At 44.9% G+C, this 16030-nt stretch overlaps 1 protein-coding gene across 10 annotated transcripts in view; it reads left to right on the forward strand.

The window, feature by feature from the left end:
- ANKRD17 (ankyrin repeat domain 17) overlaps window positions 1-16030 on the forward strand; it is a 142279-nt gene that overhangs the window by 66309 nt on the left and 59940 nt on the right. For 9 of the 10 annotated variants that reach the window (XM_056567863.1, XM_056567858.1, XM_056567876.1 and 6 more), the window contains 5 exons: window positions 80-236; window positions 939-1086; window positions 13104-13251; window positions 13579-13812; window positions 13994-14088. In XM_056567863.1, the coding sequence (XP_056423838.1) occupies window positions 80-236; window positions 939-1086; window positions 13104-13251; window positions 13579-13812; window positions 13994-14088 (782 nt within the window). The remainder of the gene's footprint in view (window positions 1-79; window positions 237-938; window positions 1087-13103; window positions 13252-13578; window positions 13813-13993; window positions 14089-16030) is intronic. The other variant, XM_056567887.1, reaches the window with a different exon arrangement.

Here is a 16030-nt window from a genome sequence, read left to right on the forward strand (position 1 = left end):
TAACAGTAGGCCTTTGCCCTATTTTTGTTTGGTTTCTTACATTTACCTACTAACTGGCTTGGCGACTTGTGCTAACAAGGAATTGGTAAATTATCCACTGCTGATGGTAAAGCGTTCGCAGATCCTGAGGTGCTTCGCAGATTGACGTCCTCGGTCAGCTGTGCGTTGGATGAAGCTGCTGCTGCACTTACAAGAATGAGAGCTGAGAGCACCTCAAATGCAGGGCAGACGGACAAGTAAGTGTATTTTGTGAATTATTTAGACATTTGTTATTAATGTCCATAGTTCTTGTAGAAACCTTTTGAAATGCTGTGATTTTAGATAGGGTGGAAATTCTACATGTTTTATATAGTTTATGCCAGAAACTGCGATATGTACTAAATCTTCAGTGGAAAAATAAGGCACTGATGTGTTCTGTACATAGGTTCAGCCATGGCAGTTTTTCAAACTCAGTTTTTTTTTTTTTGTTTCCCTTTTTTTTTTTTTTTACCTATCTCATGCGATCTGGAGAATAAGGACCCAACTCTCCCTGTTAAATGGAGCTATGGTTTGACGCGTGTGCCATTCTTTGTCAATGGAGACGCTGGAGATACCAGAGCGCTGAACTCTGGTAACTCCAATGCTTTCATAGTTTTTAGGGGCTGAATAGCCACTTAGCAGAGGCAGTCATACTACTACCTTCATGGACAGTCGTCAAAGTGCCGCCCTTAGGGCAGCAGTCTCCAAACTGTAGAGCCAGTGGGGCTCTGATCATTCTTTTATTTATATTATCCTGGGGGAAAAGGGGACACATGTTGAAGGTTGTTCTTAGTAAAATAACTCCTAGTAGAGAAAGCAGCCAATTTTTCAGATTGCATGTAACATAAGATCAGTTGTTTGTTGTGGTTGAAGGTTTAGTAATTTTTTCTATTCATCCAACAATGATGTTGCTTTGACAGCCGCAGTTTAGCTGAAGCGTGCTCTGAAGGAGATGTAAATGCTGTGCGGAAGTTGCTTATAGAAGGTCGCAGTGTTAATGAGCACACAGAGGAAGGGGAATCACTCCTCTGCCTTGCCTGTTCTGCTGGATATTATGAACTTGCACAGGTTAGTATGCATATGTTCCCCCCCCCCTCCTCTTTTTATGTATGTATGTATTCCATTTAGGAAACTACACCCCTCAAGGCACGTAACAAGGGGTCCAGTGAGCCATAACACCCCACAGGTGTTTGACTTTTCGTTAGTCGGATGTGTAAATTAAGAAAAAAAAAATTTTCACTAAAGTGCAGCTTTTCCCCCAAATTTACCATTTTTATAAAGGGTAATGGGAGAAAATGCCCCCCAAAATTTGTAACCCCATCTCTTCTGAGTATGGAAATACCCCATGCTAGGACGTAAAATGCTCTGTGGGCGAACTACAATGCTCAGAAGAGGAGTCACATTTGGCTTTTGGAAAGTAAATTTTGCTGAAATTGTTTTTGGGGGGCATGTCTCATTTTGCCTTAACACCTCACAAGTATTTCACGACTTTTTGTTAAAGTTGGATTTGTAAATGAAGAAAATTTTTTTCACTGGTTTTTCCCTAAATTTTTCATTTTTACAAGGGGTTATAGGAGAAAATTACCCCCAAAATTTGTAACCCATTTTCTTCTGAGTATGGAAATACCCCATGTGTGGACGTCAAGTGCTCTGCCGGCGCACTACAATGCTTAGAAGAGGAGGAGCGCCATTGAGCTTTTGGAAAGGGAATTTGTTTGGAATGGAAGTCAGGGGCCACGTGCGTTTGCAAAGTACTCCGTGGTGCCAGAACAGTGGACCCCCCCCACATGTGACCCCATTTTGGAAACTACACCCCTCACAGAATTTAATAAGGGGTGCATCGAGTATTTACACCCCACTGGCGTTTGACAGATCTTTGGAACAGTGGGCTGCGCAAATGAAAAATTACATTTTTCATTTTCACGGACCACTGTTCCAAAAATCTGTCAGACACCTGTGGGGCGTAAATGCTCACTGTACCCCTTATTACATTACCTGAGGGGTGTAGTTTCCAAAATGGGGTCACATGTGGGGAGGAGTCCATTGTTCTGGCACTATGGGGGCTTTGTAAACACACGTGACCTTCAATTCCGGACAAATTTTCTCTTCAAAATCCCAATGGCGCTCCTTCTCTTCTGAGCATTGTAGTTCGCCCGCAGAGCACTTTACATCCACACATGGGGTATGTTCTTAGAAGAAATGGGGCTACAAATTTTGGGGGGCTTTTTTCCTATTCTCCCTTGTGAAAATGTTTTTTTTTATTTTATTTTCCCATCCAACTTTAATGAAAATTCGTCAAACACCTATGGGGTGTTAAGGCTCACCATACCCCTTGTTACGTTCCGTGAGGGGTGTAGTTTCCAAAATGGGGTCACATGTGGGTATTTATTTTTTTGCGTTTATGTCAGAACCGCTGTAAAATCAGCCACGCCTATACAAATCATGAATTTAGGCCTCAAATGTACATGGTGCGCTCTCACTCCTGAGCCTTGTGTGCCCGCAGAGCATTTTACGTTCAATTGCGTTACAAATTATGGTGGTCTTTTTTTTCTCCTTTTAGTTCTTGTGAATATAAAAAGTAAACACCAGCATGTTAGTGTACATTTTTTTACACAAACAGGCTGGTGTCCTTTTCATAAGGGTAAAGGGAGAAATTACACAACATATTTTTGGAGGCTTTTTCTCCTGAGTAAGGAAATACCCCCATATGTGGCCCTAAACTGTTTCCTTGAAATACAACAGGGCTCCGAAGTGAGAGCGCGCCATTCGCATTTGAGGACTAAATTAGGGATTGCATAGGGTTGGACATAAGGGTATTCTACGACAGGGATTCCCAAACAGGGTGCCTCCAGCTGTTGCTAAACTCCCAGCATGCCTGGACAGTCACTTGTTTTGCAACAGCTGGAGGCTCAGTTTTGGAAACACTGCCGTACAGGGGGTGTATATGTTGTGTTTTACCCTCTATTATGTGTTAGTGTGGTGTTTCAGGGTATAGTCGCACTGGCAGCGGTTTACAGTGAGTTTACCGCTAGGAGTTTGCGCTGTGGCGAAAAATTTGCAGTGAGTGGTTTACAGTGAGTTTACCGCTAGGAGTTTGCGCTGTGGCGAAAAATTTGTATAGTGGTCTCAAACTGTAGCCCTCCAGATGTTGCTAGGCAACTCACTGGCTTCCATAGGATCCAGCCGCACGACATCGCTGCCCGCCGATCTCAGACACCGATCGTCGCCCACAGCCTCGCCCGCAGGGTAAGTGGACATCGTCGCCGGTCCCCTTCGGTTTCCCCGTTCTGCCCCGCCTATTGTGAGTGGGCAGAACAGGTAAACCGAACGTTAACCCGCTCCCGTTCTGCTATTGGTCGTCACATCTATATGACCAATAGCAGGGATAGGAGAGGGGTGGCACCTCACTCCTATCTTTAAAGGGGATTGTAGGTGTCTTGGACAACCAAGATCCCCCTTATTTTCCGGGTCACCATAGACTCGTATGACCTGGGATCGGCGCAAATCGCAAGCGTGAATTCACTTGGGATTTGCGGCGATCACTGACATGGGGGGGGGTCTGATGACCCCCCTGGGCATTTGCATGGGGTGCCTGCTGATCGATACGCCCTTGGTCCTTAGCAGGTTAAGGACCAGAGCATTTTTTGCACATCTGACCACTGTCAATTTAAGCATTAATAACTCTGGGATGCTTTTACTTATGATTTTGATTCATTGTTTTTCGTGACGTATTCTACTTTAACGTAGTGGTAAATTTTCGTTGATACTTGTATAATTTCTTTGGGAAAAATTCCAAAAATTCAAGATAAGTTTGAACATTTTGCATTTTTCTAACTTTGAAGCTCTCTGCTTGTAAGGAAAATGGACATTCCAAATGATGTATTGATTCACATATACAATATGTCTACTTTATATTTTCATCATAAAGTTGACATGTTTTTACTTTTTGGAAGACCTCAGAAGGCTTCAAAGTTCAGCAGCAATTTTCCAATTTTTCACAAAATTGTCAAAATCTGAATTTTTGAGGGGCCAGTTCAGTTTTGAAGTGAATTTGAGGGTGTATTTCTATTACCCCATTATAAAAACTGCACCCCTCAAAGTATACAAAATGACATTCAGAAAATGTGTTAACCCTTTAGGTGTTTCACAGGAATAGCAGCAAAGTGAAGGAGAAAATTAAAAATCTCAATTTTTTTTTTACAAGGGGTAAAAGGAGAACAAGCCCCCCCCCCCCCCCCCCAAAATGTGTAACCCAATTTCTTAAGAGTAAGGAAAATGCCTCATGTGAACGTAAAGTGCTCAGTGGGTGCACTAGAGGGCTCACAAGTGAAGGAATGACAATGGGATTTTGGAGAGTGAACTGTGCTGAAATGGTTTTTGGGGGGTATGTCACATTTAGGAAGCCCCTATGGTGCCAGAACAGCAAAAAAAACAAACACATGGCATACTATTTTAAAAACTACACTCCTCAAGGTTTACAGAGAGCCTTAACACCCCACAGGTGTTTGACGACTTTTCTGTAAAGTCTGATGTGTAATTGAAAACAAAATGTTTTCACTAAAATGCTATATTTCCCCAAATTTACCATTTTTACAAGAGGTAATAGGAGTAAATGCCCCCCAAAAGTGTTAACCCCATCTCTTCTGAATATGGAAATTCCCCATATGTGGGCGTAAAGTGCTCTGTGAGAGCACTATAATGCTCAGAAGAGAAGGAGCCACATTTGGCTTTTTGAAAGCAAATTTTGCTGAAATGGTTTTTGGGGGAGCATGTCTAATTTAGGAAGCACCTATGGTGCCAGAGCAGCAAAAAAATAAATAAAAATACATGGCCTACTATTTGGGAAACAATCCTCAAGGAATGTAACAAGGGGCACAGTGAGCCTTTACACCCCACAGGTATTTGACATATTTCCACTAAAGTTGGACGTAAAAATAAAAAATTAGATTTCCTAAAATTTTTAACCCCATTTCTTCTGAGTATGGAAATACCCCATATGTGCTCTGCAGGTGAACTACAATGCTCAGAAGAGAAGGAGCGCCATTGGGCTTTTGAAGAGAGAATTTGTTTGGAATGGAAGTTGGGGGCCATGTGTGTTTACAAAGCTCCCATGCTACTAGAACAAGCATGGTAGCGCACACACACACACACACACACACACACTTGACCCGATTTCGGAAACTACACCACTCACAGAATGTAATAAGGGGTGAAGTGAGCATTGACACCCAATGGCGTTTGACAGATCTTTGGAACAGTGGGCTGTGCAAATGAAACATAACATTTTTCTTTTTTATGTACCACTGTTCAAAAAATCTGTCAGACACCTGTGGGGTGTGAATGCTCACTGCACCCTTGTTTAATTCCTTGAGGGGTGTAGTTTTTAAAATGGGGTCACATGTTGGGTGTCCACTGTTCTGGCATGGGTCCATGGGTGCTTTGTAAACACACATGGCCTTCGATTCCAGACACATTCTCTCCCCTGTAGTGCGCCCGCAGAGCACATTATGTCCACACATGTTTATATACTCAGAAGAAATGGTGTTACAAATTTTGGGGGGCTTTTTTTTTTTCCTTTTACCCCTTGTGAAAATGAAACATTTGGGATAACGCCAGCAATTTAGTGAAAAAATAAACATTTTTCATTTTCATATCCAACTTAAACAAAAATTCTTTAAACTGCTGTGGGGTGTTAAGGCTCACTATATAGATTTAGCTATAGTATGGGGCAACACCAGCTTGTTAGTGTAAAAAATGCAATTTTCTTTTTATTTTATTTTTTACAATAACATGCTGGAGTAAACCCCAAGTTTACTATTTCATAAGGGGTAAAAGGGGAAAAAGATCCCCAAAATTTGTTAGGCAATTTCTCCCAAGTACGGAAATACCCCAAATGTGGCCCTAAACTGTTGCCTTGAAATACAACAGGGCTACGAATTGAGAGGGTGCCATGCACATTTGAGGCCTGAATTAGGGATTTGCATAGAGACGGACCCGGATGCAAGAATTACACTGGTCTCCGATACCAAAATTAGCCTGCGGCAGTGTTTCCCAAACAGGGTGCCTCCAGCTGTTGCAAAACTCCCAGCATGCCTGGACAGTCAGTGACAGCAACAACTGGAGGAGAACAGTTTTAAGACCACTGTGTAGTGGTGTCCAAACTGTAGTCCTCCAGATGTTGCAGAACTACAACTCCCAGCATGCCTGGACTGTCTAGTTTTGCAACATCTTGAAGGGCACAGTTTGGAGACCACTGCATAGTGGTCTCCAAACTGTGGCCCTCCAGATGTTGCAAAACTATAACTCCCAACATACTCAAAAGGCAAAATGCTGTCTGGGCATGCTGGGAGTTGTATTTATCAACTCCTAGAATGCAGCATTACAGATCACTTACTATTGATCTTCACTGCTGCCTTTGCCGCCGCTGCCTGCCGCGACCACCGGTCCCATCGGTCCCCGCACATTCTGGCCCCCGCCGCCATCTCCAAAAAAAGTAAAGAAAAAAAACCATAAACATGTGGTATCGCTGCGTGCTTAAATGTCCGAACTATTAAAATATAATGTTAATCAAACCACATGGTTAAAGGCGCAAATGTAAAAAAAAAGGCAAATTCAGAAATGCCTATTTTTGGTCACTTCATATGCAAAAAAAATGAATTAAATGCAATCAAAAGGCGCCATCAAAATAAATATGGTCCTGATAAAACCAAAGATCACAGCACAAAAAAGGAGTCCTCATACATCCGTATATTCCAAAAAATTTAAGTTATAGGAGTCAGAAGTGGACCATTTTATGCATACAAATTTTCATACAAAAAGTAAGAATTATTTAAAAGTATTTCACGGTCTCTTGGGAACGAACGGAGATATATTCAGGCAGTCTGTTCTCCGCTACCACTGAGGGCCATACCAAGCTCTTTGCGTTCCTGGCAGACACCCAGGTCCCTTTTGAGGTTCTTCATCTGTCATGCCTGCCGGCCACCCATCGTGTGGTGACTTGGCATTTCGTACTCTGATTCCCTTCTCCACAGGCTACCGCATCTAGTGCTCAGGATCTTCTTATCCAGGGGAATATTCCTGCGTGAGCATAGTTTGGACCTGATATCCCTATGCCAATCAGTGGTCTTGCCTGTCACTCATCTCACGGCTGCTGTGTCCGTGGCTGGCACTCCGGTACCCCACTGCTGGTGGCTGGTGTGAGGTGTCCGAAGAAATGCTCCGTTGTCTACTATGGACTCCAGTCAGCCAGACAGTGATCTGCATGGTTTCCTCTGCCGCCTGTTACACATCACAAGGTTGACCTATCTGTGGCTGGAGTCTTGTACCTCACTACTGTGTGAGGCGTCTGATTGAGTGTCCCGTTGTCTACTATGGACCCATACCAGTAAGCCAGACAGTGGTCCACATGGTTGCCTACACCGCCTGTCATACATCAAAGATACTGCATCTGCGGCTGGAGTTCCGGTACCTCACTTACTGGGTGAGGTGTCCGACTGAGTGTCCCGTTGTCTACTATGGAGCCATACCAGTAAGCCAGACAGCGGTCTGCATGGTTTACTACGCTGTCTGTCGTACGTCTCACAGCTGTTGTATCTGCGGCTGGTGCGTGGTGCCCAACGGCATGACTCGCTGTCCACTATGGATCCATACCAGTAAGCTAGACAGTTGTCTGCATGTTTTCTTCTGTCACACGTCGCACGGCTGATGTATTTGCGGTTGGAGTTCCTGTACCCCACTGCTGTGCGCGGTATAGGTATAACTGACCCAGCATGTCCCACGGACACTCTACGGCAGTGGTCTCCAACCTGCGGACCTCCAGATGTTGCAAAACTACAACTCCCAGCATGCCCGGACAGCCAACGGCTGTCCGGGCATGCTGGGAGTTGAAGTTTTGCAACATCTGGATTTCCACAGGTTGGAGACCACTGCTTTACGGGATGTACGAGATGCATTCCAGGGCTCCTCTGCCTCCCTCTATCCCCTAGGGGGTGGGGTTTCTTGGCCTACCCACCCTCCCACCTATGACAAAGGGGCACAGTTATCGCCTGTCTACTTGTTCCGTTTTAGCCAGGACCTGGAGGTGTTCTTCTTCAGCCAGACTGTCTACACTGTTTCCCCCACCATAGGTTTCTGACCTCTGGGCTGCCACAGACATGGCCAGGTTTCCCGTACCTCACTGCCGGGTGAGGGATCTGATGTAGGGTCCCTACAGCTATACGGGATTGATACCAGTTGTACAATCCTTCATCTGTTGTTTCCTACACCACCAGGTCACCCGTTGGATGGGCCGTACTCTAGTACCCCGCTTTCTGTGGGAGGTTGAATGGAGTGACCCTGGGTGCTCACAAATCCTATACCTGCCGGCAAGACTGTTTTCCGCATGGCTTACTACTACGTCGGGTCAACTGCCATAAACTTTCACCCCGTGGACGGTAGTTCAGGTTACCCACTGCCATGGTGTAGTTTCGAGTGAGTCACCCCATGTTGCCCCATGGTCCTTATCCAACACACCACATACCGGTTTACATGGTTACCTACTTGACCAGGTCCCTCTCTGCATGCCTTCTTCTCTACAGGCTGGTATCTCACTTCACTGTGTGTATCCGTATGCAGGACCCGGCGTGGCCACGGTCCCTTTGCCACATAGCCAGACTGTGTCTGCATGGTGTTCTTATCCACCTGGTCACCTCCCCTGTGTCTGCTGTTGCTGCAGCTGCAGTCCCGTGTCTCTTTCCAGGTGCAATTCCACAGAGTGTATCTGTGGGTTCTTGGGACCTTTTCTACCTGTAAGTCACACTGTGTCTGTATTTTTCCTGCTCCACATTCATTCTTCGTCTGCGTCTGCAGCCTTGGTGTCTGGCACCATTAGGAGATGGGGTGTAGGATTTTTTTCTGCAGGTCCCAGGGACTTTCTCAGCAACAGCAGCATCACTCTGATCTCCTTTCTTAGGTTGCACTGTTGGTCTGCTAGAGGCATGCCTCCCTTCCTGCTGGTCCCTTGGATGTCTGCGGATTCTTTCGTGTCTGCAATCTTGGTACCCCACTGATATCATGAAGGTACCCATTAGTGCTGGGCGGTATGACCTAATATGTATATCACTGTATTTTTTCAAGTTATGGCGGTATCACGGTATTACCGTGATACCATGGGGGAAACAGTGTATAAGTGCAGCGGCTGACAGTTAACCCCTTCCCCGTTGGGATGAGCCTCGGGGCTTCCGGTGGTTTTGTTTCCGCAGTTCTGTGGTGGTTGAGTACGTCGGTTCTGACATGGGATCTGCTAGGGCGACAGTCAGTTCAGCCCCTCCCTATACCTCCTGGTGTTTTTTCCAGGGTTTCTGTCAGGGGTGGCTCAGGCACCTACTTGTCACTGTCTAGAATGGCTCTCAACACGTCTTGTATTTTTGCCCAGCTCCAGTGTACTGGATTCCGATCCCTCTTGGGACACAAGGTGACTCCTCCAGACAACAATGGTTGCTGCTGGGGGGCTTAGTCCACCCTGTACTTGTCCCGGGGCAGTGGGGCAGCAATTCCCTGCTCCTACTGCACCTGACGCGATTTGCATATCCCCTTTCCAGGGGATATGGGGATCTGGGTTCTTGCCATGGGTCTACTGCTGCTCACGCAACTTTAGCTCTCTCCTCTGTTGAAAGAGTTTGTACAATCTCCCTGGAAGGGTGTGTTCTTCCTTTCCTTTTTGTCTGTGTCAGTTGTACTGCACTGACACCGAAGTCTTCTGGAGTACTCCTTCCGGTGCCCAGACCCTGACAGTTCCAGCTGGGTTCTCTTTTGTTTCCCCCTCCGCTCCCATTCTGGCGGGATGTTTCTTTTGAAGTGCTCACGTCGGCTCGTACCTCTGGGATCTATGACTTGTCGGTCTCCTTGGCTTGGACTCTGTGTCCTAGGATGCTATGGCGTACATTCTTTTCAGGCGGCCCTTCCGGTTCCTTGGACCTTGGTGATGGTTCAGGTCTGGGGCATGTGTAGTGATCCGGCCAAGACTCCTCCGCGATCCCTTTAGTCGGGGCGGCCTTTCTGTTCTGCACTCCTTCACTTCATGATTTTACATGGAAGTTTGTCGCCTGGAGAGTTTTCGCGGACACCTGTTTTCCCTTACTCTTCCAGGTGCCGCTCCTTTCTTCCTTCGGGGTCCATGTCCTCCCGAGTCGGAAGGCTTTCAGGTTATCCGCATTATGCCAGTACGGCTATTGTTGCCTTCTGGGTGCTCATGTCGTCCCCTGGGATAGGGGTTTTTGGGTCTGCGGCTGTTAAAGTCTTTGTTCTTATGCACCAGCCCTCTCCAGAGCAGAAGTCCGTCTTTCTTTTTTTCCTTTGGTTTGACATTTTGCAAAATTTTTTGTTGCACAGCGGGTGCTGTTAGAGAAATCAAAAAATGCAACTCAATATTTATTTTCCCCTAATTCGGACATATTTAGAAATATCCCATATGTGGCCCTTGTGCGCTACATGATTCACACACTGGCCTCAGACATGATGGAGCAATGTGTGGATTTTGTGTCTTCCTTTTTATTTAGGATATTTTGTAAATATCTTATCAAGATGCAGAGGCCTTTGGGTTCCAAAAATTTTTTGGTAGACAAATTGTTTTCATTGGTACCATTTTGAGGTCCCAGTGACAACAAATGTGTGTAAATTTTTTTGAGGAGGAAATGGAGATTGTGTATTTATTTTTAAATTTTGTGCTCTTTTATTTACTGTATTATTGAACTTTTTTTTTTTTACCGTCCCACTTGGGTACTTAACACACATAAATACATTGCAGTACCGATCTGTAAGGCAGTGTATTATGCCTGACAGTGCTACACTGACACGCATAGCAGCTCAGACTCTGCCTCGGGCACAGCCTGATCGGCTTCCATAGCCAGGTAACTAGAGACTGTTTGGAGGTTCCTCCCTCTGTCACCGCAATCTAGGCTGTGGTCACACTGACTGCAACACTGAAGGGGTTAACTGTCGGGGTCGGAGAGCAGCTCCACTCCTGACAGTTGCGGTGGATGCCCAGTGATATGTGACCGCCTGCTCCAGCCGCCGATCACCGCCCACACAACTGCGGCGTCGGTTTAAAAAGGCACCACAAAAATGGACATATTTATACGTACTTTTGCAGACGGGTTTAAGTTTAGTGATCGTTTTAAATTAAACATCTGACAACCAAGTTTACTTAATGAAAAAATGTAGGGAGGTAGCTGCAACCGAAAATGTGATTGTATGGAATTATCTGCCAGATGAGTACTCACGCCAAGGTTGTGTATCCCATACAACCTTATTTACATGTAAGAGAGGTGTATATATGGATATATATACTGATTGCGTATTTTCTCAAATCTGTGCTTATATAGTTAGTTTATTACTAAATAGTTATAAATAAATGTATTTATATGTGTTGGTGGTAAATGGTGAAAGAAAGGAAAGGATGTGAGATTTATATATATCCAGATATATAACCTGAGATATATGTGTAAGTAGAGAATGTGTATAGACAATGTGTAGATAATACACTCACACACTATCCACTCACATCACCCAATCACTTTTGTATTACCTACACATTATCTATACACATTCTCTACTTACACATATAGTCAGGTTATATACCTGGATATACCGTATTTATCGGGGTATACCACGCACCGGCCTATAACACGCACCCTCATTTTACCAAGGATATTTGGGTAAAAAAAGTTTTTTACCCAAATATCCATGGTAAAATGAGGGTGCGTGTGTGCGCGTGTATACCCCGATACACCCCCAGGAAAGGCAGGGGGAGAGAGGCCGTCGCTGCCCGCTTCTCTCCCCCTGCCTTTCCTGGGGTCTAGAGCGCTGCTGTCGGCCCTTCTCACCCCCTGGTTATCGGCGCCGCTGCCCGTTCTGTCCCCCTGACTATTGGTGCCGGCGCCGATAGCCAGGGGGAGAGAAGCGGCGCCGACAGCCAGGGGGAGAGAAGGGGCAGCAGCACCCATTGCCGACGCCGCTGCCCCGTTGCCTCCCCCCATCCCCGGTGGCATAATTACCTGAGTCGGGTCCGCGCTGCTGCAGGCCTCCGTCGTGCGTCCCCAGCGTCATTGCTATGCACGGCGCGGCGCACTGACTTCAGCGCCGGTCCGTTCAGCGCATAGCAACGATGCCGGGGACGCAAGCCGGAGGCCTGCAGCAGCACGGACCCGACTCAGGTAATTATGCCACCGGGGATGGGGGGGGGCAGCGGCGCCGGCAATGGGTGCCGCTGCCCCTTCTCTCCCCCTGGCTATCGGCGCCGGCACCGATAGTCAGGGGGACAGAACGGGCAGCGGCGCCGATAACCAGGGGGTGAGAAGGGCCGACAGCAGCGCTCTAGACCCCAGGAAAGGCAGGGGGAGAGAAGCGGGCAGCGACGGCCTCTCTCCCCCTGCCTTTCCTGGGGGTGTATCGGCGTATAACACGCACACAGACTTTAGGCAAAAAATTTTAGCCTAAAAAGTGCGTGTTATACGCCGATAAATACGGTATATATATATATATCACATCCTTTCCTTTCTTTGACTATTTACCACCAACACACATAAATAAATTTATTTATAACTATTTAGTAATAAACTGACTATATAAGCCCAGATTTGAGAAAATACGCAATCAGTATATATATATCCATTTATACACCTCTCTTACAAGTTTACTTAATGCAAAAAGCAAGCAAATTATGTAATTATTAGAATCTTGTTGGGTGAAAATGCCTTTCTCCACTTTAGCTGGCTCTTCCTACGTAATCTCAAACTCTTTAAGAACTCCATTTTGAGAGACTAAAACCAGATTACATGCTAAATATAGAAGTTTAGAGACAGAAGGGGGTCTGCTGATCAGTCAGTCAGGGTCTATAGTAAGTCCACTAAACTTGCATTGTGATACTACATTGTGATATGTATTGGTAAACCTTTTTGGCTGGTTGCCATGTTAACTCTGAACATACTGTGAAAACATAATCTGAACATAGTCTTATTGTTGAAGCTGAAAAACCAAAGTGGTTGAATACTAATTTGCAAAGGTCCTGCACTGCTTTATTTATTTTCAAATCCTCTTCTCTTCTATAGGTTCTTTTGGCTATGCATGCTAATGTGGAAGATAGGGGTATAAAAGGAGATATTACGCCTTTAATGGCTGCTGCTAATGGGGGACATGTTGAAATTGTGAAGCTGCTCCTAGCTCATGATGCTGATGTGAACTCCCAGTCATCCACAGGTAACTTTTTTAAATCAACATTTAAAGAGAAATTGTCAGCTGGTTCACTCGCACTTAATCCAATGGAGAGGGAATGAAGGCAGGGATGCTGGAGGTGCTGGCTCCTGTCTTCATTACACAAAGCCGGAGATTAGCATATTAGTAGAAGAGGCTAATGCATTGTATATCTCTGGAATGGCGGCACTGATCCGGATGAGGATTGGGTTTAGTGGGAGTGAACCAGTTGTCGTCATTTTCTCTTTTTTTAATGGTGAAATTCATATATGGGAATTTACATGTTTACAATAATTGATTTCCCAATGCTCCAATCTACATGTTCTTACATAGGAAACACAGCACTTACCTATGCATGTGCTGGCGGCTATGTAGATGTTGTAAAGGTGCTGCTGGAATCAGGTGCTAGCATTGAGGACCACAATGAAAATGGTCACACTCCCCTTATGGAGGCAGGGAGTGCTGGGCATGTGGAAGTGGCCAGAGTCCTTCTGGAGAATGGAGCTGGAATTAATACTCATTCCAATGAATTTAAAGAGAGTGCACTTACTTTGGCTTGCTATAAAGGTAAGAATTGCAATATGTAAAAATCTGTTACAGTATATAATTGGCCTATGTAATTTTATGCAATCAAGACAACATGCAGGTATTGTAACTTGCACATTGATATATTTTTATTTTTTTATTTTTATTTTTTAATACCTTGAAGTTTGTCATGTGTTTTAGCTTTGTGTCTTCTTCCTTGTAGGACATTTAGAAATGGTGCGTTTTTTGTTGGAGGCTGGGGCTGACCAAGAACATAAAACAGATGAAATGCACACTGCCTTAATGGAAGCTTGCATGGTATAATATTTACCTTATTATGCAAATGGTATTTCAGAAAAGAAAAAAAATAGCATATTTAAACAGAATCTGTAAGCTGTATTTGCTGCTAAGAGCTCTAGACACTGTTGGATAGCTGTAAGGGTGTAATAGCAAACTATAGTTTCTGATTTTATTATTCAGCCAAGTATCAAGTTGAGCTTCTCATTTATAACATACCTCCTTGCTCTGTAAGCCAAGCTCTGTAGGGCATTCAAGATGTGGTTGGCTTGTAAGGGCAAGCAAAGAGACAGGCATTTTACTTGAGTAGCTCGGCCTTGCCTCCATGAAGCTTGGCTAAGAAATAGAAAGGCAATTTTAAAGTTTGGCAACCACACTTTGCTCCAGTAAAGCTACAGTTAGCTTTTATACCTTTAAAGGGGGGAATTCCGGGCAAAAACATCTTATCCCCTATCGAAAGGATAGGGGATAAGATGTCTGATTGCGGGGGGGCCCGTCGCTGGGACCCCCCGCGATTTCCCTGCAGCACCCCGCATTCTATGCGTAACTGCATCTGCAGTGTCGGAAACCGCGAGCTTCCGAGACAGGGACGTGACTTCACGCCACGCCCCCTCCATTCATTTCTATGGGAGGGGGCATAACGTCCGCAACGTCCCCTCCCATAGACATGAATGGAGTGGGCGTGGCGTGGCATCACGTCCCCGTCTCGGAAGCTCGGCGGTTTCCGAAACTGATGCAGCTACGCATAGAATGCGGGCTGCTGCAGGGAGATCGCGGGGGTCCCTGCGGCGGCCCCCCGCGATCAGAAGTCTTATCCCCTATCCTTTCGATAGGGGATAAGATGTTTTTGGCCGGAATACCCCTTTAAGATATCCAACAATGTGTGAACTGCCTTCAGGAGCAAGTACCATATTACTTGTATTTACAGAACTCGCTTATTATGTACAGTTTAGTTTATTTTGTGCCAATGGCAGTCTGGAGATGACTTGTTACCAAACACCATATAAACATTACAGTGTTAGTGCACTGCTGTAAGCAGACTTTTTATTGTTAACACCAGATTTACTCTATATATAACTAAAAATGTCAACTTCTCCCTTTACCCCTTAAAGGGGTACTCTGGTGGAAAATATATATATATATAATTTTTTTTTTTTTTTTTTTATAAACTGGTGCCAGAAAGTTAAACAGATTTGTAAATTACTTCTGTTAAAGAATCATAATCCTTCCAGTACTTAGCAGCTGCTGTATACTACAGAGGAAATTCTTTTCTTTTTGGATTTCTTTTTTTCTGTCCACAGTGCTGTCTGTTGACACCTCTGTCAGTGTCAGGAACTGTCCAGAGAAGCATAGGTTTGCTATGGGGAATTTCTCCTACTCTGGACAGTTCCTGACATGGACAGAGGTGTCAGCAGAGAGCACTGTGGACGGATAAAAAGAATTTCCTCTGTAGTATACAGCATCTGATTACTGGAAGGATTAAGATTTTTTAATAGAAGTAATTTACAAATCTATAGTAAAAAATTGCCCGGACCTTCTAAGTGAGTAAGTAATAGTATAGATATTAGATAAAGAAATTTAAATTAATGTCTGGATCGTGCTTCAATAATTATGCGATCTGTGACCATCGGCGCCTGCCAGCGCCAATCGCCACCGCTTCTACCAGGACCTTGCTGGATTTCACCATTACCACCTGGAACGTTGCACAGAGGACCCAGTGTACCGGCGCCATCTAGACACTGCGGTAACAACGCCTCTTACCCAGGTTGCCACTATAAGGATCGGTAACATTCATTTGAAACTGTTGCAGATTGTTGAACTATTACAAGGATACATTATATTCTAAAGAGGGAAACGATTATACAGGCACCCTCAGCTATATTTCGCTTATTGTGCAGTTGGTACCTACATACCAGCAGTTAAACACCAGCTGCACATTAGAAACTAAATCTATGCCAGTGAT

This window comes from Hyla sarda, chromosome 1 (genome assembly GCF_029499605.1).
Source record: "Hyla sarda isolate aHylSar1 chromosome 1, aHylSar1.hap1, whole genome shotgun sequence".
Classification (NCBI taxonomy): domain Eukaryota; kingdom Metazoa; phylum Chordata; class Amphibia; order Anura; family Hylidae; genus Hyla; species Hyla sarda.